A 24,732-nucleotide genomic window follows, 5' to 3' on the forward strand; every position below is an offset into this window, starting at 1 on the left:
ACATCAAAAATATCATGAATGTTAAAAATAGTGTTTTTTCTTAATATGTGTGTGTATGTATTATCTTACAAGTGCAATGTATGATACATAAAGACATTTTAAGTTTGAAAAATCAGATGTTTTGCGCGAAGTGACAGTAGTACCCACCTCAACGCTTCGCTTATGAGGCGTGCAATATCAGGATATTTTCATAGATGCTACAAATAGGTATTGAGAGCAGGGCTAGTCGTTAAAATTATATAATAATAGATCTTAAATCTTCAAAACCCACTTCGATTTATAGGTTACTAGAGGTCCGCCCCGGCTTCGCCCGTGGTACATATTTCGCAATAAAAGGTAGCCTATGTCCTTTCTCGGGTATCAAAATATCTCCATACCAAATTTCATGCAAATTGGTTCAGTAGTTTAGGCGTGATTGAGTAACAGACAGACAGACAGAGTTACTTTCGCATTTATAATATTAGTATGGATTTCAATAAATATTTCTATTCGTTTGTGAATAAAAGCGTCGCCCATGTATCGAATGTTTTGATTAAACACTTTGGTTCATTGAATTGGCGCCTTGCCGGCGTTGTTAAACCGCGGCTCCTAGCAACAGTGTCGTCACGCGACCTCATACTCCCAAGTGCCTTTGCGAACTGCGACATTCCTTAATCTACGTGCCAACGTTAATGACTCGTCACAACAAGCTTAAATTGCATAAATTACTCTCAATTTCAATTTGATACTCGGATGAATTGAACATTCATTACTGGGAATAAGCGGTACTTACCAAAAATAATATAATACTTACTTGCTCTATATAATGTTTAGTCGTGTAAAGTTTTGACTCGTGTGTTATTCAGCCAAAGTACAATTAAATGGTATGGAAATGTCAAAAGATCTGTGATCTTTGTCATATAACAACAATAAATTGTTGAACTTACACTTTGTTTTATTTTCCACCTGTAATTCTTGAGTGGTCATGGAAAGGAACTTTATGACTATGAACCTATTAGGTACTTAAAGGTAGAAATAAAATTCACGATTCTATTTTCGGTTGTCTTTATTTAAAATTTACTTAATCAAATGACAATGTATAACAATAAATAAATCTGATCTTTAGGTATAGAAATAAGTATTTTAATGATATTTTCTGTACACAAAATAAAAACCATTCCGTTTTACCCATAACAATATCACATCGTTAGGTTTGTGTACTTCAATGTGCCCATATTTATTATAGATACATAAAATATTCAATTTACAATTGCTATGCAATACTTGATACATTAAAACGACTTAAGCATTTTTAATGGGCTATCCAAATACATATTTCTAATTTACAACTGTATTATTTGTCTCACAAAATAGTTAACACGACTGTTTTTACTTACAGTTTATTAAAATTCAAGCGTGGAGATTGTCATCTACTTACCATGTTACACTTTTAAAAACAAATCATGACGTTAAAAATATACATTCTTCTAAATAATGTATTTTTTGTTAAAATACAACAACCACCAACAATAATTACCACTGGGTGGGATTATTTATATGCCCTAACTATGATTTTCACACTTTAAACTTATACATAATAAAAATACAACCTGAACAGTATCGTAATGCCCCGGTAAGGAATGATAGGACCAATTTTTGCCGGTCGCAAAACTTCTGCCCATATATTTTTTGTAAAAAGATAAATAAACACATTAAGTCTTTAATAAGGGATAGAAAAAAAAATAGAAAATTGACAGTATCGTTAAGTCTTCATTGAAAAAAAAAATGAAAACGCCAAAACTTTTCAATGTTGTGCAATCCCTGTAAAAGCACAATATTTGCTTTTGCAGTGATGATATAAATAATTTCGTTATCTATCCCTTCTGATACATAATAAAAAGATAAAAATTCCTATCAAATTATAATAATTACGATAGAGCTAAATATTTAAACTAAAAACCTAGAAGTACGTCTAGAAAGCTATCTAGTATAAAATGAGAGCTGATGAATCCTACAAGCCATGAGTTTAGCACAATCACTCATAGCTATTTGTAAATGATATAGAAATTATAATTCCTTACAATATCGTGGGCTCGAATTGAGTCTTATTATTCAAAAACAAATAAATGTTTGCATTCCATCAAAAGAACTTCATGATAGTAGTTACAGTATGGGCCTTAATTTTTTTTATTTAAACCCTGTTTCTTTTTTTTTGGCGTGACCTTAAACTGCATGATCCTTGAGGAATGATTCGTGCAAACTAATGAACGAACGTTCTACGCTTATACATAGTAAATCATCTTAAATAGCACAAAGCATATTGAGTTTCACTAAAAATAAAAATTGGTATGGTATTGAATATTTATTTATTATTTATAAACAAATATTTTAGAGCAATAATTAACATTAGGGTATTTTAAATTTTACTTTGTCAAAATACATTCAGTAAAAATTCAAAAATACCATAAAAGGAACAAATTTTGTATCAGTCAAAAAATATATTAAATGAACTTGGTCTATAATATAGGTAAGTATACTTAATTTAAATTTCGAAGTTCTTTGTCATTTAAACTGTTAGGTAATATACCTAATTGAGCTCCTACCATTTTGCGGCAACAATGAAGTGCCTTATAGCAATAAACAAGTACAGATCTTTAAATAAAATCCATATTGCAAAATATAATGATGCCTTTTAAAGTCGGCGCGGACTCAGTATTCGAAAGTGGTCGATGTTGGCACAACTTCCAAGATCATCTGCAGAAACACCGTTATCTTATCTGTAGGAAAAAAGGATACGTATTGAAATAAACAAATAGGTATACAAAGAAGGCTAAAACACCAACACGATAACTATCTACGTATCTAAATAGAAGTGCTTTTACTATAATTAACATTAAACAAAAAATGATCAAAACAATCCTTACCCATGAATGGTAGAGAATAGCCCCATTTAACAAAAGGTAGATAGACGAGCAGACCACAGAGTATAAAACCGGCTGCGTAGAGATACTCCCACTGCGGCTTGTCAATGATTGGTGCTACTACCAGGTACGTCGACACTATCAGCACTATGTATGGAATTAAAATGGGCACCTATCGACAAAATGGTAAAATATAATTTTAATGAAAAGAATAGATTTTTTTCAATGAGTCGAATAAAAAACAAATAATTATTTGAGTGCATTTCGCTTAGCGAGGATACCTCCTACATGTAAATGTACCTAGAGTCAGAAAATAAAGATAGTAAATGAATCAATACCTACTTCAAATATTAAGTGCACAAGTGAATACTGAATGTATGAATTGTGCAGCTAAAGGGAAAATATATTTCAAACCTTATATGGTCGAGGCGCATGCGGTTTAGTCCGTCTCATAACAATCAGAGCTAACATGGCGCCGCCGTAGAAGATCCACGCGGTAAAGGAGAAGAAGTCAATCAGGGAGTCTATTGTGCCGTACAACACCATCGCCATTGCTATCAGCGACTATAAACAAAAGACGATTTGAATTTCACAATTTAAAGCCAAATTAACAGCTACATGTTTAGTGTGCATTGCCTTATGCTATCTTAAAAAATGTTGTCATTGTTGGGCAAATTACAACATAAGGCTTGCGCATTAAAGACTTTTGAATATGTAGTTTAAAAAAAAACTTACATGAAAAATCAGTCCCGGTGCTGGCGTAAAGCGACGTACATGCACATACGATAAAATGTCCAATAAATGGCCTTCGCGTGACGCTGCGAAGCACAACCTGTAAAAATATTTAATAGAGTAGTAAATTGCCCTTCTGGTAGTTGGTACAGTTATTAATACATATGAGAGTAGAACAAAGAGGACTGTGTAATTAGTACGACTGATAGACGCTAACAAAAAAATAGTAGATCGTGCAGCGCACATAATAAAATTATTATCGGTGAATAGATGTTACATTTGGTTTTTATTTATATCTATTATTGACTGTTAAGATAAATTGACCCCTATAAAGATAAATATTAAAAATTCGCAATTATTGAATTATAAGTCCACAAATCCGTTATGAGGATTGAACAATTCCGCGAAACATTTTTAGAGTCCAATTACCTTCCCGCTACAAAGAGCGTGCCATTAGCTGAGCCAAAAGTGGATATGGTGACGGCAAGCGGCATGAGCCAAGCGACTGGCCCCAGCAGGCGGTTGCCGAAGGTGACCGCCACAGCCTCGCTGTCGGCCATCTCGCTGACCGACATGACGGCCAGATATGACACGTTGACCAACGCGTAGCACAGCGTCACCAGTGGTATTCCGATTACTATACTCAGTGGTAAATTCCTAGTAATCATAAATATTAGGGAATAATGTCACTTTTTAATACATATTTTAACATAAACAGTCAATTAAAATCAATAGCAATATAGCTTTAATTAATCGTCTGCGGTGTGTGACCTGCTATGAATATAAATATATCTCCAAAGAGTAGATATTGATTGAAAACATGTAAGGAAGTTAAGAAAAAATAATAGTATTGTAAGGTTTAACTTTTCTTGAAACAAGGTATACCTAGTGTATCATTAACATACATATAAGTAGAGTCAATTATAGTAAAGTATAGTTAAGTAATAACACACTAACGCAGAAAGTGCACTTACTTGGAAGGATTTTTAATCTCTTCAGTCACATAGTTGAGGTTATTCCAACCATCATAAGCCCAAAGGCCGGTGTAGAATGCTGTTGCTATGTTGCCCAGAGTCGCCGTGCTACTGGCGAAGTTGGGCTCCTGTAAATGTCGCGTATTACCTGCACCATACGGACACAACTCCTGTCAGTCTACATCAATTATTCACTTCCCATTATGATTATAGGTAGGTATGAATTAAACGAGGAGCGGCGATGTGGATTTAGTCTGATTAGAAGAACATTCTTTGTTTTTTCGATGAAGTGTTTCGGAAGATAATTTAGAAACAAAGTAACAAAGGTAGTTACGTGACTATTTTCTAATCAGATCGTTGATAATGTAAATTGGGATATTGGATATTTTATTTATATCACAAGCGTCAATGAATGATAAAATGATATGCACACACCACGTACATTGACGAGTAGATATTTATATTACCTAATATCAATTTGTAAGCTCCTCCACACACGATTATTGCTATGGCCACGAGTTTAGCTGCCGTGAAGATGTTCTGGACATTTGTGGCCAAATTCACGCTATAACAATTGACCGCCAAAATCATCACTAAAAAGAAATAAGAACCAGTATAATGAGAGTCAAGCATTTTATGTCTTTCATAATGGGATGTTGATCAAATTAATTGCTACTATTATTTTGTGTAATATTGCCAAGTGGTTTCAATTATGCTCTTATTTCAGGGTTAGATGACATCCTCACAAAGGACGTCCCATCATGACGAAAATCGCTTGAATGGACATAATGGGGTCCTCAATAATTATCACTACGGTCTAGCAATTGCAAATGCGTACTTAACGTTATAAATATTTCAATATTTAATTATGAATATCAAGGAATAAAATTTATTACCAATCGCAATGACCGCTACAAGTTTGACAAGGGCGTTCGGTGGTTCACACTCCGCCACGAATGGTTCCACGGCGTATTTTGCAAAGCTCAAACAGATGATAGCCATTTGAGAAGGCTTCAAAACCAGCGTAGACACCTGAAACATAATGGAATATGAGTACTGAAATACATTTTTTTATTATTCATTAAAACTAAAATACATAAACCAATCACCCATGAAAACAAAAATGCAGGCGGTCCTCCAAATGCATCCATGAAATATGCATATTCAGCACCAGAAGACGTGTTCATCGTCCCCAATTCAGCATATGCGAGCGCTCCTACAAAATTATTGAATAGAGTACATTGCAGAGGACCATTACAATTTAACAATTTCATATGATATGTATAGTTACCAAGCAATGATAGAAGACCACAGGCCATCCATATTATGAAGCTTATGCCCACTGAGCCAGTGCGCTCCAAAAGCCCAGAGGGCGAGACGAAAATACCAGATCCTGAAATCGAGATATTATATCAATACCTACATTTTCATATCGAAGTACAAAGTGGATCATGCATTATAAATCTTTCAATATGAAACCTAGTTATTTTGCATCGTCGTTTGTTTCGTTTTACAAATAACTAGTAGATTCATATTTCTATCGAGTCATGAAAATTCAATATAGGTAATTTGCAACGTAGATGATGCAATATAAGATTAACGCGTGTTTATGATCTGATTACATTTTTGATAATCGTGTCAGCATAAATAGTGGTGAAAATGCAAGATTTAACTCTTAAATACATTTAGAATAAATCTTATTTGCTTAACAAATGCAGATGTACTATGTGCCTTTATATATAATCTGGTTTTATGGATTCCGAATACCAATGTCAAGGCTTATTTGCAGTAATCCACGTACCTATTTATGAGGAATTAGCATGTTAGTGCTAATATTGTAAATATCACGTAGACGTTTTTAGTTAAATAATACATAATCACCATTGTATTAAACAAAATGAGGTTTAAACAATGTTCTAAAAACATTTTTTATATTATTTTATAGGTCATTTTCTTTAAAAATTAGTAAAACCTCTATAAGTGAAAAGACTTTGTTGACTATAAGTGGCTCACCGATCATAGTTCCGACGATTAGAGCCACCCCACTGAAGAGTCCCACCCGTCTCTTGAGGTGAACAGGGTCGTCCGGAGCTGCGTCCGACCCCTCCAGCTGCAAATTATTATTATTACGTTTATATGTTAACAATACCTCCGATAAAAACTCTTCTTATATATCTATACAAGATATTTTATAAAATGTTTTATTTTCAAGAATATAGATGCTCTACTCTCTTCGATCTTCTCTAGTTATCTTATTTTTCACTAGCTGTGCCCGCGACTTCGTCCGCGTGGAATAGTGACTGCATAGTAGGTAGTTACTACTTAACTTTTATTGAATAAACACGTACTACCATAAATAATTAAACGAACTGTTAGTAAAATTTATTACTAAACTGAGCTAAAAAATAAAAATAAATTCCTTCCTTGTATGGATGTTTTCGACAATATATATAACCGTTTCTACGAAAAATCTATTTTTTCATTCGTTGATCTCAAAAATAAAAATTCCAATCACCAGAACGACAGGAAATTTTAATAATTTATTTTTAATTGTGTTTTGCACAATTTTGTTAAATTACGACTGGATGAAAATTTTGTTCGTGGTCGTCGTCGTCGTTGGTAAGGTGAACAAATCCTTATCAAAAAAAACATCATACGCGTAAGACAATAATTAGTATCGATAGCGGATTCTATTCCTTTGCGTTTTGACGTTTGTCTCAGCGCTCAGATCTTTCCTGTCTCACGCCGTAGTAACTAAACCGTTTAGACCGTGCAATAAAAATTAAATAAAAAAAAAGCTCAACGCAACGAAGAAAAGTGCATAGAAAAAGGAAAAAATGTTGTGTGGTTTTATGAAACCACGGTAAAAGTGAAACTTAGGCACAAAATTATCGTATTTGTACGATAATGACTCCGAACACTGCTTTATACCTACTCGGCAGCCGACCGTCACGCGACATGCGCTACACAGACCAAAAAGTTTGAGACGATGTAATAAAAGTTTCACTAATTTTACAAACTTCCCGAAGATCTTTAAAAATAAATACCATTTTAAATATTTATAAAAATAAAAAAACAAAGTCATCGGGGCTGCCATACCATCATTATCATATCATATACAATTATATTTTTTTTATAATGGTACTTAATTTTAAAGATCGTCGGGAAGTTTGTAAAATTATTATTTATTCCTTTTCCTTCGTAACGTTGGGTTTTTCTTTTTAATTTTTAAATTTTTAACTTCGGTTTCTTATTTTCATGTGATATTTTCGAGTGAGCGAGACCTGCCTCTACCTCCATATTACATTCCTACATCATATTGATATCTATAAGTTTGTTGCTCCTTGACATCTTTTAAGTTGGGCCGTAACCGTGCACAAATTGTAATGGATCACAGTGGCAAAAGAAGTGGTATCTTTAGGAAAAAAAATTGCCAAGATCCAGGCCTATGTGGCTTTGAGTAGAGTTCAAAATTTCCAGGGTGTGGCTATCCTCTCGCTCCCGTATCCCCCTCTTCTTTCACAGACTTTCAACCCTTCTCTTTCCACACCTAGTAAATGGCAGAACCGATTTTGATGTAAACCACATTATCTAATTATACCTATATGTACACGTCATATCCTGTCGTTTGATGCTCCATTTGGTTTATTTATCTAACCACTGTCACCCCTAAATGTAATAAACGGATGAACCGATTTCGATAAAACACGTTGCTCTTTTATAATTTGATATGCCACTTGAGTATATTATTTGACCACATTCGATTATTGTTCATTCCCACTTTCACCGCTGTAATCTAATAAATGGATAAACCGAATTGGATAAAAATATAACTAATATTTTTTCCCACATCCCCACTTTTACCTCTATATACCTAGGTATAATAAATGGATGAACCAATTTTGATACACTTTATCTAAGAACCAGCGTCGGAAAATATGCTGCCTAACACGCATCTAATTCGTATTACCTGTTAGCGAGCTACGGTGGCACAAACAGACAAACATAGCGGTCAAACACTTATCACCCATCTTTTTGATGGTTAAAAATGGTTAAAAGGGGTTAAAAATATAATACGACATAATTTAAAGGACATTTTATGTATAAAATTTACCTAGAATTAAGCATAATTCTAATTTGACCCCTTCCCCCCCTACTACCTCAGCTTACCCCCCCACCCTTGGGGACTTTCGATATGATCACCTGGACATTTATAAGGAATAATTACTGTAGCGTATAACAGATAACTTAAGTATTATCGTACACTGTATAGTGTACAATAGAATGCCTTTGCAAATGTTCGCCGTGAATACTTAAATGGTCATAACTTTTTTATTTACAAAACATGAAATAAACACTTAATGTTAAATGAAGATTACCACAATATATTAGTGAAAACCGCATCTAAATCGGATAAGCCGTTTCTGAGATTAGCGTGCACAAACATACAGACAAACAGACAAAAAAAATTATAACTACAGTTTTAGGTTTGAGATCGATTTAATAATAACCCCTGCTATTTTTTTACATATTTTCATTGTACAGACATCATTTTTCTAGAATTTTATTATAATATGTATTGAATATTGATTGACCACGCGCAAGGTTACTAATTTCCACTACATCCTCACGCAAATCGTCAATTTTTATGAACATTGAATCTGTAAATAAAAAAAAATCAAAAGATAAGTGTACCTAATTTTAATAAAAAGCTACTAAAAAATAAAGTTTTATCAAGAACTAAAGTGACCTTCTTTGGGCGTATAATATAGTCTTGTAAAAGTTATACATGATAAAAATAAAATTTCATCATTTTCTTATTTTGTCATAACTTTAACTAATTAAAAACATGAGTCTAACTATATAATTATAATAAACAATAAATATAAAAGCTACAACTTACCTTTTGTGGGAACGCAAGAAGGCGAAAATTAAAAAAAGGCCGAAGATTTTTAAAAATGTAACCAATGAACACAATCACTGTTATCTACTATTACCCAAAGAGAATACAAATACTACGTCTATTATATATAACTGTAACTAACATCAAATAATAAACATCTACCCTCACTTATAAAAATTTAGTATATTCACATGAAATATAAGCGCATCTGAAATTTACTCTGGGAAGATATGAATTATTTATTTAACTTTAAAAAAAAACAAACTCACCACATCATAATATTTAAATTATGAATTTCCAAGGAGCGTTAATATTATGTAAATTGATTTAATTTTAATGAAATCTCATAGATGGCGCTGTTTTAAATTTGTCTTTATACTACTAAGATTCATTATACTGTTTCTCTGCCAAAATTACTTAAATGATGTAGTTTTTATAGTGTAAAGGTAGACAATAGCATGGCTTACTCAAAAACAACATTTAAACATGAGTCTTTATATTGTACGCTGTCGTAGTACACGGAATACGTAAGAAAAATAAAGGTTCACAGCTCCTCCCCCGAAGGTGATAGCATGATAATATGTATATAACAGCCTGACCCGACCTGTTAGTAATATTCATGCAAAATTTGAAGTAAATCCGTGCAGTACTTTCTGAGATTAGCCTGGACAAACATACAGACAAACAGACAAACAGACAAACAGACAAAAATTCTAAAAACTATGTTTTTGGCTTCTATATCGATTATAGATCATGGATTATGTATTCTTTTAAAAAAATATTCAATGTACAGTTTTGAATTTCCTACGATTTTATTATATGTATAATATGTATAGATTTATTATCTCAAAGTTGATTGAAATTTAAGTTTGAAGTAGGTAGTGAATATGTTTCGCATCCTTATTTGCATAATATAGAATTTTTATTTATTTTGTACTGAATAACAATAATTATTATTGGATAGTGAAAAGCGAATTTCCTTATTCGTTTAAAATAAATAATAGTTATAGAATTATTTTTTATTGACATTAAAATATAATATACCAGTATAACGTTAATATAAATGGAAGAGGAAATACTGTAAAGCATTAATCAAATTCTAGAATTATACTGAAATACAATTTAGTTTGACCTTCGGAGTCTAATCGACCGGTGATAATAGTCTTTCTTGTTGATAAACCATTAGTTATTTATATCAATTACTTTTAAATTTTTTTGCAGTGCCATTCCATTTTATTATTTTATTCTCATATAGATTAAAGAACAGATAACGATTTCCACTACACAACTCATTCTATGGCTTTATTGTTTGTTGTAACAAAACTATTTGCAGTTGTAATTAGTATGTAATATGTATTACCGCGGGTACACATTATTTATTAGTTTTACTCATTCTTGCAGTGCTTTAAATATAGCATGCGTGGGAAAATGGTTGTGATAATAAATGTACTACATCTCCGTGGCCGCACATTCCTAAAACTTGGTCAAGGCTTGTAAACTCATAACATTATGTTTAGTTTCTTTGCTTATTTCGCATTTTCGTAGCAAGTTTCTACGTAGGGCGGGAAATACTTTTTTATGTAGGTAGTTGTTAGCAAATACGTTAACATTCGATTTAGTTTGGCATATCGATGTTAAATGTTTATTTTTTTTTATGAACATAGCCAAAGACTCACAATTCGATTTAAAATACAGTGAATAAATCTAATTTTTCACGCTTACTGTTCATATTTGCAAATGCGTGAAGATGACTCTACATAGAGATCACACAGTATTTCAAGTGATTCTTTCATTACTTACTTTGTATACCTATAATATTATTTCATCTTTGTCGTTTATAAACGATTTTATCTTTCTAAGATATAGAGTAGAAACATTTTCATCTGCTTGATGCTTCACTGATCGATTTTCTTAAGAGCTAGTCGCTGATCAGTTTTCTGTGCCCAGACAGACATTTTTTATTGCCTTCCAACAAATATCAATGACCTCTCTATTGTTATACGCGGGCGGTAAACAAGCCCGCTGATTTACTAAAATAAGATTGCTGTAATCTAATATGTAATACCGTAAACTGTTACTTATAACTTCTAGACGAAAATTGTATTTGTACACATACAATTATTTTATGAAGATAAAGGGTAATTATTTTTAATTAATTGTTTACCATAGTATTATATTATCTGTGGCTATACCTTGTCTCCTGGGTTGAGGTTGCCGTCGTCGAGCGCTCCCGCCGCGCCGTCCTCGGCGTCGCACCCGGCGGAACACCCGCGCCACACCAATCCGCCTTCGCGTGTGCTCCCTGAAATACATAGTTCTTATATTTTCTAATAAATTTCAAAAATCGATTATTACGTTCATTTCGCACATCTTATATATGGGTAATAGTTAGTTAAATATTTTATGTTCTAATACTTTATTAAATAGCAATTATTATTAGCTCCGTCTAACGGTATTCTGCCAATAGACCCTTATTACAGAGCGGTATAAATATTTATTCGATTTTTTTCTGAGACCTACTAGTTACACAACATACCTACACAAAAAGTTTTCTATTCTATCTACCAATATTATAGGTAATAATAATTATTTTAGTAAAACTGTATATTATATTATTCAGGGGTAGATTATAAGGTATTTTCATCTCAATATTACATATTTTGTAGAAATTCAATCTTCGAGAGGCACCTTGACATGGAAACCTATGAAACGTGGGTTACGAGCACGGAGCACAATGAACTGTCATGTCTGGATTTAACTACATATTGGGACATAGATAACAGTCATTTCATTAAATAAATATACGTAGGTATCTACCGAAATAAAATTGGTTGGGTTAAAGTAGGAAAAAATTGGTATTAAAACATGTTTCACTGAATTGCACCGGTATACATATTTTTTAATTATTCTCAATGAAAATGAATGTGAAATCTTAGTGAAAATTACTTTAGTTTGTTTATTTATCTATCCCGCAAGCTCTAAGTCTAAAATAGTTATATCTAAAGTCTAGGTAGAATTTTATTTTTAGCAAATAGCGCTTTTACAAACAAAAACAAAACATTATTGGCGCTAGGTAAACGCAATAAATTTTACGTTACAAACATTTACTTTAAATAATGCGACACATTATTGTGTTAAAGACATAAATCGTATCTTAATGCTATTATACAAATTGTAATTATTAAGATAGTTGCCAAGAAATTACATACTTTAACCAATGCTATAGGAGTAGCAAGATACAAATAGATTATACCATGACTAAAATACATTTCTTATGCTTAGGTATTCGTGCATTGTGTGTATGTACACGTGGATTTACAGTAAAAAAAATTGGCGTCATGTGCTTTGTAGTAATAGCGGATGAGTAATATCAATAGACGCGTAAAATTGATACTTAAAATGAGGCATAGATGTAGATCGTTGTAAAAATTATCCTATTTTTCATACCCGAATCAAACCTTACCATGCCCGTACCCACTTAATAATCGCAAGTAAAAATAAGTGACCTATAAAATCATTGGCTGGTTCAAAATCAATAGTGGACAGTGGACACAGCACTTATACAATTTTATCGACCTTGTCTACACTAGCATTATATACGGAATGAATAGGTTACTGCATACGTCATTGACAAATGGCTATCGTATTTTACAGCTAGCAATTTAATTTCAGTTTCTAGCGGTTAATGTAATTAACGGATTTGGAATTTGCCAGAAATCTAGATCTATTATTGCTACTGCTAGTGGAATTATTTAATCATTTCAGTATATAACAAATATCTATTATTTTAATAAAAAAAACACAATTTGGGATAAAGGAAGATGAATGTAAGAGATACTGGAAGGAAGATGAATGTCAGATAATATTCCGATGGGATAATTAAATTACCTATTAACCAATTTAACCTTGAATAACTTGCATTAATTGTATAAAAAATAAAACCAAATAGGTTATCATATAGGATATTCATATTCATGTTATATATACTGTTATAAATTATAAATCATCTCAAATTATGTGTTATGCAGTTGTTGTATAATTCACCAATAAATATAATATTATGTGAGTGTGTCTTGCTACGCCCACTTGAGTATCTCATTTGCTGAGAACATCATAAAATGTTCAATATTTTGTTACGCGGCAAACAGGATGCTACGTAATCAAAACAAGCACAAATGCTTGAACATCACGTAGACCATTATTTCTACGATTTGTTAGATACATAACCAATATTTGAATAAATCATTTAGAAACTTATTTCGTAAGTACATAATAATCCAAAATAAAAGTAAATTCTACTTGTTATGATGAATAATCATTATCTTATCTCATGCACACGAATTTCTTGAAAGCTATCGTAAAACAGTGAGCTGAAGGAAGGAACAACATAACATTAAGATTTATATGTGTAATTTTCTGCAGTGACGTACTAGTTCGTTCATCACGTGCCCCGTATATAAGATTTGTTCAAAAATACATTCAGTTTAGACAATAAATAAAACACATTCTGTATTTATGTTCGATAGAATGCAAAATGTAAACTTGTATGACGTTTTTTTTAATGTTAAGCCACATTTACAATTCAGGAAACCATTATTCGTACCTAAGACGTTGCGTGTGTTATCTACACGATATATTATCGTTATTTTGTATAAATATAAAAATATCTAAGTATATTTCAATCTCTCGGTCAAAGAGCTTAAATACATATATACAATCTATAAGCCAATTTTTAAATATGCCGCTGATGTTATTCAATTCCCGTCACGTAATCATCGTTTTCTATGGATAGGGTCACAATTATTTATTACAATTTAAGGGTCCTTTGTTGTTATTAATTTGTATCCAGAAGGTGAAAACAAATAAAGTGTTTTTAAAAGCTAAGCCTTTAATTTTTTTCGATCCATGATTATTTTAAATTATGTTTTCTTAATATTTGGAACTGCTCTATCAATATGATGCATCATTAAGTTGCTATTTTCTCGGGAAACTGGATTGAATTTCTATCCTAGAATCTAATAGAATAAAATAAGAACAACATGACCAACTTTCAATACGACTCTATCAAGATATCTATCATGCATCCAACAGGAGCGACAATGCATCAAATTTTCATAAATCTTTAAAAATACTAATTAAATATTTACAAAAAATCCTCATGTTCACCTTTTATTATTTCACCTCATATTTTCTTCTATTAAAAAAAAAAACTAAAAATATTTTATCAAATTTTATAACTGACTAGCTTCCGCCCACGACTTTGTGCTTACGTGCATCCCCGTTTTTCCCCGTTCCCGCAAGAATTTCGGGAAATCCTTTCTTAGCGGATGCCTACGTCCTAACATCTACCTGCATGCCAAATTTCAGCCCGATACGTCCAGTGGTTTGGGCTGTGCGTTGATAGATCACTATATCAGTCACCTTTAAGTTTTATATCTTCTTTAATATACAGGGTGTCCCACTGTTGGTATACTAAGCTCAAAGGAGGTTATAGTTTTGCATACGCCGAGTACGTAAAAAATAATTAAAAAATTCCAGACGCATTTTTTTTTCAAATACAAGATGAATTCTTAAAACTCTATGTGTACACCCATAACAAGCGAGCCGCCCAACTTTGCCACCAGCACGTGAGCTATCGTTTAAGATTATGTTTTCATAGATAAAATGCTCATATTAGAGAAGCGGTATATGCTGGCTACGCGAAGCTAGAGAAGAAAACATGGATTTTCAGGAAAAATTTAGCAAAAAATTTTGGACGTAATTTTTTTTAAAGTATTTTTTACGTGATCAGTGTATGCAAAACTACAAGTTCCTTCGCGCTTAGTATACCAATAGTGGGACACCCTGTATATAAATCTCGTGTCACAATGTTTGTCCTCAATTTATAATAAAATTCGCACACCATGTACAGTTCGATCCAACTTGAGAGATAGGATAGTTTAAACATGTAGGTACCACGGGCGAAGCCGGGGCGGACCGCTAGTATAATTGTAGATTTGATTTGATCTGCGATAGGATTTTATCGACTTGCATATTTATCAGATTGTACCTGCTTCGGTGAAGAATAACACGGGAGCCATAGCGCCATTTTGCAGTTTATCCGTGTTTTCTGTATGCGCAGGCGCGCGCACAGAACTGCGGAGCAGTGCGGCGATTTTGTCGCGCATCGCATCGCACATGCGTCCGCGCTTCGACACCTCTAAGGGCGCCGGCGCCAGACAATACTGATATACCTAATTAATAAGTACGAGCCAATTCCTTTGCACTGAACTAATGTCTTTCGTAACACACGCACTTTGCCAATGTCGCACTGACACTGTACTAACGATTTATTGATATCACTCCACACTAACTACTCAATATGTACAAATATCTAAAATGTACCGATATGTGTTTATATATGTAAAATTTTAAGAAAATTATATATTTATTCTGATATCATTAAATAATAAGGCACTTTTGTTTCACGTTTTTAAATTTGCAATAATATGCTGTAAAACGGCGAGAATGTCAACGTTCCTCTCTGGTTCAGGGCGGACTGTCTATTCCTGGCCCGAGCCAACACGTGGGCGAACGTTTTCCTCTCATCGTCGCCCGCCCGCCGATCAATGGCTACGAGATTTGACACCTGGGCCTTCAAAACCTCTATTATCCATATGAGTCCTGTTATAACTCTATTCTTTCAACAGCGCTCTACATAAATAAAAGGGACAGTAGAATGGTCTTCGTTACTTTGTAACAGCATTGGTAATAATAAGGTACGAAAGGATATGTTCTCTGGCACTGAATAGTTTCTGCTATTCTATATTTTATTTCTACTGGACTACCTTAACTTTACAGTTTATTCGGGTAGCCATGAATACAAACTTCCAGATTCATAATATTTTTGTAGTTGGGATATTGGATCGAGTTTTATATCTTTCTTGTTGTTTTATTGCATTTATAATTTTAACGAAGAACGAATTTTAATTTCGATATAAAATATTTTCTATACAATGGTCTTTTAAAAATCAGCATCCGTTTGTTTTGATTCACGATGAAAGCAATAATTGTACGGTAATATCATTATGATATCTCTGTATAACATACTTCAACCTCGATAGCAGTCACAAGAGTATTCATTGTTTGGCAAGCGCTGCGACTCATCCGATCGCAATCAACGTCAATACATTTTAATTGCACCTTTTCCTTCTTGATATATTAATTTGTTTATCAAAGACTACCTTGTGTCTTAATTTATGTATGCTTTTCTTATAAACATTGTGCGAGAATTCAATACGCATAGGCCGAGAAGGACTAGGTACATTTTTGCAAAGTTTTAAGACATTCCTACAGTAATGAGCTTTCTACCGTTAATGTAATTGGGACAATGCTACGTAAAACAAGAGCTTCCGAATGTATATAGGTGTATGTTCATAAAGGATTTATAAAACAATTAAAGAGTTCATTTTAAATGTTAGATTGAAAACAATTCGGGAGCAAAACTTTATGATATTGATTTTCAATGTGACTTTTAAAATAAAAATAAATTATTGAAGGAAAAACTATCCCGGCCAGGGAATTTAGTATAATATTATTACTTATTTGTTTAATATTTAAGTTAAATATAACTGAATTAGGTTAGACAAATTTTACTATCTACGTCTACATTTGTATCTACATATTATAGTACCTACATACAAAAATATGTTCCTTTAAATAAAGTAAATAACCTAACGTAAAAAGTAAGCTACCTAAACCCATACGGCTCTAAGTTCATCTTATCTAGTCGGTAAATTGAGAGCTTTAATAATCTTTACGGAACCCACCACTACGTGTGAAAAGTCACGCACTAAAGTGATTTTCATAAGAAAGGTTAACAGCCCTGTTTTGTTACGGAACTTTAACAGACTTTATGTCGCCTGAAAGGTATGCCCTTGAAACAACCTTTTTGTATTATTATATAATAGGTACTTCAACTAGAAATTGTGTGGAAATTCATTTTCCGGAAAACAAAAAAATGAAGCATACCTAAATGTTGATTTTACTGGAGCATACAAACATTATTTTAAAAGTAATGATCACATATGAAACTTCTTTATTGGGATCTTATATATAACAATTAACAAGGTCCAATTAATTGTTAGTCATTTTGTTCAATTTTGTCAAGAAACAAAAAAGTAGCGCACAATAAAATCGTGATGTAAAGAAAATGCGAACCCCGCTTTTGAAACCACGTGTCTCCTTATGACAAATAAATGTTTTCAAGCCTCATAGAAAATTTGCATAATTTTTGATATATCAATCAATCTTTAATTGGCATTGTTAGAGGAACTATATCTCACTGTCTAGATTGTATGCATCACACACATTTAGAAGCGACTGCCAGTTATTCCGAGATTTCAACGTCACTTTATCTCATACGTAGATTCTGAAAATATCCATTACGATCGTTACATTTTTCTGTAATGTTACGTTAATTCTTTGTAACACACCTACTTTTTACATTTTTAAATTATTTGAATTGGCTGAGCTTTTCTTAAATTAAAGTACGTACAGTTTTGCTCATTATCTCTAATCAAAAGTTGTAATGTGAGTCTACTTTATTATTTATCTCATATAAAATCCGCAGTACAAAACATATTGTTGATACATGTAGGTGTCGTGGCCATATCGTAGATTTGCTCATTTCATGAAATGGCCAATTTAGTTTGGCCAGATCGTTAAATCGTCAACGTTTCACGATTTGGTCATCCACGTTTGGCCAGATCGTATAAAATATCTTAGAGAGACCATAAAACATTAAAAAATGCAGAATATTTTAAGAACTTGTTTATTGTCATCTAAGTTAGTGCCGCGGTAGCGAAGGCGAATACCAGAAGCGAATGGTTTTTTCAATAGAAAACAGTTAGGTTAGGTTAGGTTAGACTTTAATAAACGACGCAAGAGCCGAGCGAGCAAAGCGAGCGTGCCGCGGCAGCGGCCGGCGAATGCCAGAAGCGAATCGCTTTTTAAAAAAGAAACAAAAATGGTCGCATTTCGTGAAATGGCCATCCACGTTTGGCCATATCGACGATCTGGCCAAACGTGGATGACCAAATTTGTGAAACGTTGACGATTTAACGATCTGGCCAAACTAAATTGGCCATTTCATGAAATGAGCAAATCTACGATATGGCCACGACATAGGTATCATTGCGATATTTTTTCCAGTGTGGCGGCACCGATACACTCAATTGATGGTTCACACAATATTAAAGGGTTATACTACTTAGATATAGTTTTATGATGTTCACACTTACAAAGCGTGAACTCATTAAATTTTCAATGAGTTTGAGTAGGTAATTGTAATTGAAACTAATTTTTCAAAGCACAATAGCTACTAACAATCATTCTATTCTTAGAACTAACATCAATGTAGGTACTGAGTTACAATTGCGCGCCTTTAATTTTTGATACAATACATGACGAAATTGAATGAAAAAAAAATTATCGTATCGTAGTCAGTCCTTCTAAAAAGTTTCATCTCAACTGATGATGTTGTCTTTGATAGAGGAGTCCTTAGACCATGAGAGAAGCACGCCTGATTCAATCAATATGTTTCACGCATGCGTCAAAACACTTATAATCACATAACTTACCTATTTTGATTTTATAATAATTGAATTTGATTTTCCTTTTAATTTTAAATATAGTTTCGTTTCTTTAGAAGTTCATTAAAGCTACCATATATATTTTCTTTGAATTCAATTTGTGTTTTTAATATGATAGGTGTAAGCTAGAGCATTTTCCGCCATTTCTATACATATAATGTACCTAACGTTCGTACGAATATAAGAAAAATATAAAGGGTAAAATCTCCTGCGAATGCTCGAAGCTCTGTTCGGCGTCATGCCACATGCCTAGAGAAACGGGTAAAGCCCACAACAAGTGTGCATTTACCTTACATACATACGTACATTTAGTAGGTAGTAGGTACTAGGTACCTTACGTTTTGGTTGAAATAAGATGCGAGAGCTGTGTTTATCTTGGTGAATTATATTAAAACTATAAAAAAATGGAAGATGGAGGAAAATGAACCAATTATGGACAACATCGTATTGCCCGTTAGTTTTTGTTCGGTAAAATTGTTTTCACCATTAATCTCGTTGGTTTTAAAAACAGGTTGTAACAAAATAATGAGCATCCTGTTCGAGTCATCAGTCAGAATGGTGGTTTAATTACCCACTCTCTTCCCACTCTTAGAATTGTTTAAAAATCGTTGTTGTTAAGTACTAATTATTAATGAAAAAAACTCATCTTATTTTTAGATTAACAGCATTAAAACGCTTTATTAATTGGAAATGATTAAATAATATAAAAAAAGGTAGCTGAGAACTCCGAAGAGTCAAACTTTACCACGGTTTTGCGAAAGACGCGCGTTAAATCCCGCCTCGTGATCGGATCTTTCCATTTTTTTAAGTTTTTCAACAAAGACATATTCTTTACCAATTTAACAAAATGTATAAAATTAAATATTGAGCAATTGCAAATGTTTCATTGATAATTCACGCTTTCCTTGAATCTTTATAATCTAATCGTATTTTACAGCGAAATAAAAAAATACCGCATCGTTATCACTATGACGATCTTGTTCACTTGATGAAAAATCAAATAATATTAAGAAATACCTGTTACGCATCTCTGATACTGACAATTCAGAAAAGCTTTCACCAATAATAAGAAGAACAAAAAAATCACTGCCATAAGTAAGTTTATTTATGTGATCCAAATATCTAATGATAAAAAAATATATCATTAGCTTCCAGGATTGTTTAGGATGAATGACCACAAATACAAACCATCATTTGATTTTGATGATGAAAGTCTTTGAAATAACTCTTGGCAACTGGACAGTCTAGGTATAGGAGCTTTTCATTACCTCTTTATATTCTAGAACTAGAAAGAACCTAATAATAAATATTATAGGACATTATTACTCAAATCGACCTAGTCCCACAGTAAGCTCAATTATTAAGGCTTGTGTTGTGGGTACTATAGGCGACGATAAATATAATATTTAATAAATACATATATAGATAATAACACCCAGACCCAAGAACAAATAATTGAGTTCATCACACAAATATTTGCCCTGACCGGGGATCGAACCCGGGACCGTCGGCTCAGTAGGCAGTTACTTTACCACTGCGCCAACCGCGTCGTCACTCGTCAATAATACATAGCTTCTAGCAGTTAGGCATTGTAACTGTTGGCGAATTTGTCATATTGCTGTTAAAGAGCGAAATTAGTAATTAGATAATAATAATCTAAGATAATAAGTAATAACCCATAATAATCAAAAATGGTAAGTGTGATATTAGTATTTATTTATTGATCATAATATTACATAACGCCGGTATATAGACTTACCGTTTCAAGTAGCCTGAATAAGCATGGTAACACAACACTACGAAGAAGACCCGTTCATATAGAGCGTAGGTAGCAAATTGTTATTAATTATGTATTGTTAGGAATCACAATAAATACGTATTAGGTACATCTTATATATAAATATGAATCGCAAAATGTGTTGGTAAGCGCATAACTCGAGAACGGCTGAACCGATTTCGATAATTCTTTTTTTATTATATTCCTTGAAGTACGAGGATGGTTCTTATGTAGAGAAAATGTAATTATGTACCACGGGCGAAGCCGGGGCGGACCGCTAGTATTATAATATAAATGGTTAATAACTATGTTAATAACTAACCCTTTAAAATTATGTCATGGTGATTGATTACGAAATTACTGTTAATTAAGATTGATTAACTGTTTAATAAACTATCCTGCCATAATATTATCTATAAGTACTAAGTAGATATACTACTATTGTAACGTCACGTTGTACGGAGTAATTTCTGGATCTACTGAACCGATTTTAAAAATTATTTTACCAATATAGAGTTACTTTTTCCGGGAATGTTTTAGGCTACCTATATCTTATTTCATTTTTATCCTATGGATAGTTCAAGCCTATAGTTCAGCAGTAGGTAGTAAAAAAAAGAACAACATTTCTAATTGAATTATACAATTAAAAATTATGGTAGTTATGTTAAATGATTCTTAAAGAAGATTAAGTAATTTTAATGTATTGCACCTCTGTTTGCAAGAACCTGACATCTCAAAGAAACCAGATCTTGCGGAACGAAACTACCAAATCCCTTGTTTCAACCTGTGTTTAAATTTTACACATTATAATTCTGTGAAAGGTGCCATGCCATTAATAATAAATGAAAACCTGTAATGAAAATCAAGCAAAACTTTCTAATAATAGCTACGCAATAAGTTGCTGCTTTTTAAAGCTTTAAGGTTCCTTAGCTTTTAAGTTTTAAATATCAACGAAGATTAACAAAATTATTTTGTGAATAAAAACCTAAAGAAAGGAATTTTCGTAATGATTTATTTTTCAGGTAAGTACAAATTAGCTCTACGTATATAAATACGAAAATTTGTAAGCATTTCCGGATGAATGACTGTAACTCGTTCGTGCGAAAACCAATGAACGGATTTTCAGGATACTTGGCAGTGATGTAGCTAAGGTAAGTACTAAACTACTTAACACTTAAGCTATAGAAGTACGAGCTTTTGCCCGCGGGTTTGTCCTTGTCGCTGTCAAATTAGGAATTAGAGAAACCTGGTGCTGGAGGCTCTAGCAATAAAATAATTGGAATTATTTAAAAACAATACCTAAGTTAGAATGTTGGTAATTATTATTATATTTTAATTAATGAACAAGGAAAATAGAAAGTAGGTACCTTCCTTCCCCATTAATAGGTAGAATTATATTTTTCATTTCGCGGTATTGATGAGTAAGTAAACGAAAACTTGCATTCGCATTGTGTTACAAAATAATAATATTATGATAGTGAAGTAAACCACGCTGACTAAGCAAATTTTAATACACGTATAGGTTATTAGTTACATTTTATATAATATTATATTAATAAGTATGTGGGCATGTGGCTATTTTTTAACTTATTTTTTATTACTTTTAGGTAGATTTAGAATTTAGATCACTTTATTGCACGCCTCATAAGCGAAGCGTTGAGGTGGGTACTACTGTCACTTCGCGCAAAACATCTGATTTTTCAAACTTAAAATGTCTTTATGTATCATACATTGCACTTGTAAGATAATACATACACACACATATTAAGAAAAAACACTATTTTTAACGTTCATGATATTTTTGATGTCATTTTTGTTATTTAAACTAGTTAAAAAACAGTTTAAAAAAGTTCTGTCTTGGACGTCCGTGTGTCTGTATGTGCGGATCCTTTTTCTTGTTAACACGATAGCGACCGAAATACTTTACTAATCGAGTCTTTTTTTTTCTCTTACGCTTGAGTATGCTCAGGAATAGAACCCTTTCATTTTTCAGGGTCTGATTCGATGTGGTTTAATTGTTATTAAATAAACAAAAATAATAATTAATAAATATTTATTAAAAAAAAATTATGAGGCGTGCACTTTTGGATTTTCCAAATTATTTTTTTCTTTCGTCTTATTAACAACCTATTTTGTATTCAACGCTTTGTTATTAAGGACTGCATTGATAAAATATCTACCCGCCTATACCACTAGATGATATTGACTGTAATCCACAAACTGTGTCGATACCTATGATTTGAACAAGGACCATTACCTATCTTATCTGAAATAATAATGGAACAATAAATTTCTTTATTGAAGACCGCGATAGGATTACCACAGATATTATCAACGATATTACCTAGTGATGTTCGATGTAAAGATTAATTGGATTATTAATCTGTACCTTTATTTCGATAAAAACGTAAAATTGAATGAAGATGATATTTCCCATTTGATAAATATTATAGAACTTAGTAGAAAAAAATCTTCGATTACCTAATACATAGACAGTAGATACCTACATATTTGCATGTTGTATGAAGGTAGGTAATTAAGCTAGGTAATTAAATGATATTTAACTTATTTTCTTTATACTTATTTTATTGATATATTATATTTTATTTATACCCATTTATGGAGCTTTCTTAGAGGAGGTACCTGTCAATTTTTTTTTTAAATGTGTTTCTCAATTACTTCATTACTTTATTTAAATTATGACTACGAAACTAATGAAGGATGATCAAGACTTAATATAACTATCTGGGTAGCTAAGCTATGAGTAAAATTATAATGATATTTTATCTAGTCATTTTCTTCTCTTTGTTACCGTGGACTTAATTCCAGGACACAATGTTATGGAAATCTGGCGTGACCTTGTGTGACCTTTAGATACCTATATAAAAAGCTCTATCATAGAAATTAATCTAAAATGCTTTCACAATAAGACATGTTTCGACTTTATACCTACCTACATGCTAAAGGTTTATCATGTTTAGCTCGTATAATTATTGTTTCTTAGATCGGTTTATGTTTTACAAGCAGGTAGTTATGTTGTCTACGAAAAATTATTTTAAGTGATATGGTAGTTTATACCAAGAAATATAGGTTGACAGAATTTTTTTTATTTAGTTAGGAGGCAGGACTCTTTACAATCTAATGATGAAAAACTCACGTGGTGTTCAAGGTCATAAAAAGTACACGAGTGCATTATTGGTTTTCGATTGATTGTTTGCGGAAAACTATATGTAACTACTGATGTGTATTTTCTAATATTTTAATTGTTGTGAATACCTATTTTATTATTAACAATTATAATATGGATACTATAACTATTAACAAGTACTTATAACTACAATACATATCCAGAAAATAAGCTTTAGTTTAAAGCTTTTGTAAATTTCGATTAGGCTTAGGCTGAAAATTTGTCTGTAAATGTATTTTTTTATGTTCTTTATTGTAGATAAATCTTGTGATAGTCTTATTTTCTCAAATAGGTATTAAACAGAAATCTATAACAATAATAAGTAACTATTAATTAGATACTTTTTAATCATTATTTATTGGTTTATGATCAGAAACTAACGAAATATATTGCATCAGAGTAGAAATGGCATTTGAAGCTTCACATGTCTGAGTTACTATGCTGCTCTCCGTTAAACGATCTATCCGATAAATATATATGTACCTAAGTATATATAACATGGGTACCTATCCCATCACTTACCATTACATGCAATCGCAGGCGGCTGTTCATGGTGATGCATTTCTCGGAGCACCGTGATGCGTGTGAAGGATCGCGCCCTTTCATGTCACAAGCGAGACTGAACGA

The 24,732-nt window shown here is 32.4% G+C and overlaps 1 protein-coding gene across 2 annotated transcripts; it reads right to left on the minus strand.

Annotated features, from left to right (window-relative positions):
* Positions 1 to 1,027: 1,027 nt before the first annotated feature.
* On the minus strand, positions 1,028 to 24,710 carry LOC149909553 (b(0,+)-type amino acid transporter 1-like). Of its 2 annotated transcripts, none has more exons than XM_090119590.1 (13): positions 24,628 to 24,710; positions 11,702 to 11,811; positions 6,620 to 6,716; positions 5,898 to 5,999; positions 5,716 to 5,822; positions 5,503 to 5,638; positions 5,074 to 5,199; positions 4,607 to 4,754; positions 4,062 to 4,289; positions 3,636 to 3,732; positions 3,315 to 3,464; positions 2,904 to 3,072; positions 1,028 to 2,756 (listed from the first exon to the last, which is right to left on the minus strand). In XM_090119590.1, the coding sequence occupies exons 1-13, from the start codon at positions 24,665 to 24,667 to the stop codon at positions 2,689 to 2,691; spliced, it is 1,578 nt and encodes a 525-aa protein (XP_089975716.1). In that variant the 5' UTR covers positions 24,668 to 24,710; the 3' UTR covers positions 1,028 to 2,688. The 2 variants fall into 2 exon arrangements, with proteins under 2 accessions (XP_089975716.1, XP_089975715.1); XM_090119589.1 differs by lacking the exon at positions 24,628 to 24,710 and adding an exon at positions 15,559 to 16,030.
* Positions 24,711 to 24,732: the final 22 nt, after the last annotated feature.

This window comes from Colias eurytheme, chromosome 3 (genome assembly GCF_061535395.1).
Source record: "Colias eurytheme isolate Ceu_HAF_F1 chromosome 3, ilColEury1 Martin Lab GWU primary, whole genome shotgun sequence".
NCBI lineage: Eukaryota > Metazoa > Arthropoda > Insecta > Lepidoptera > Pieridae > Colias > Colias eurytheme.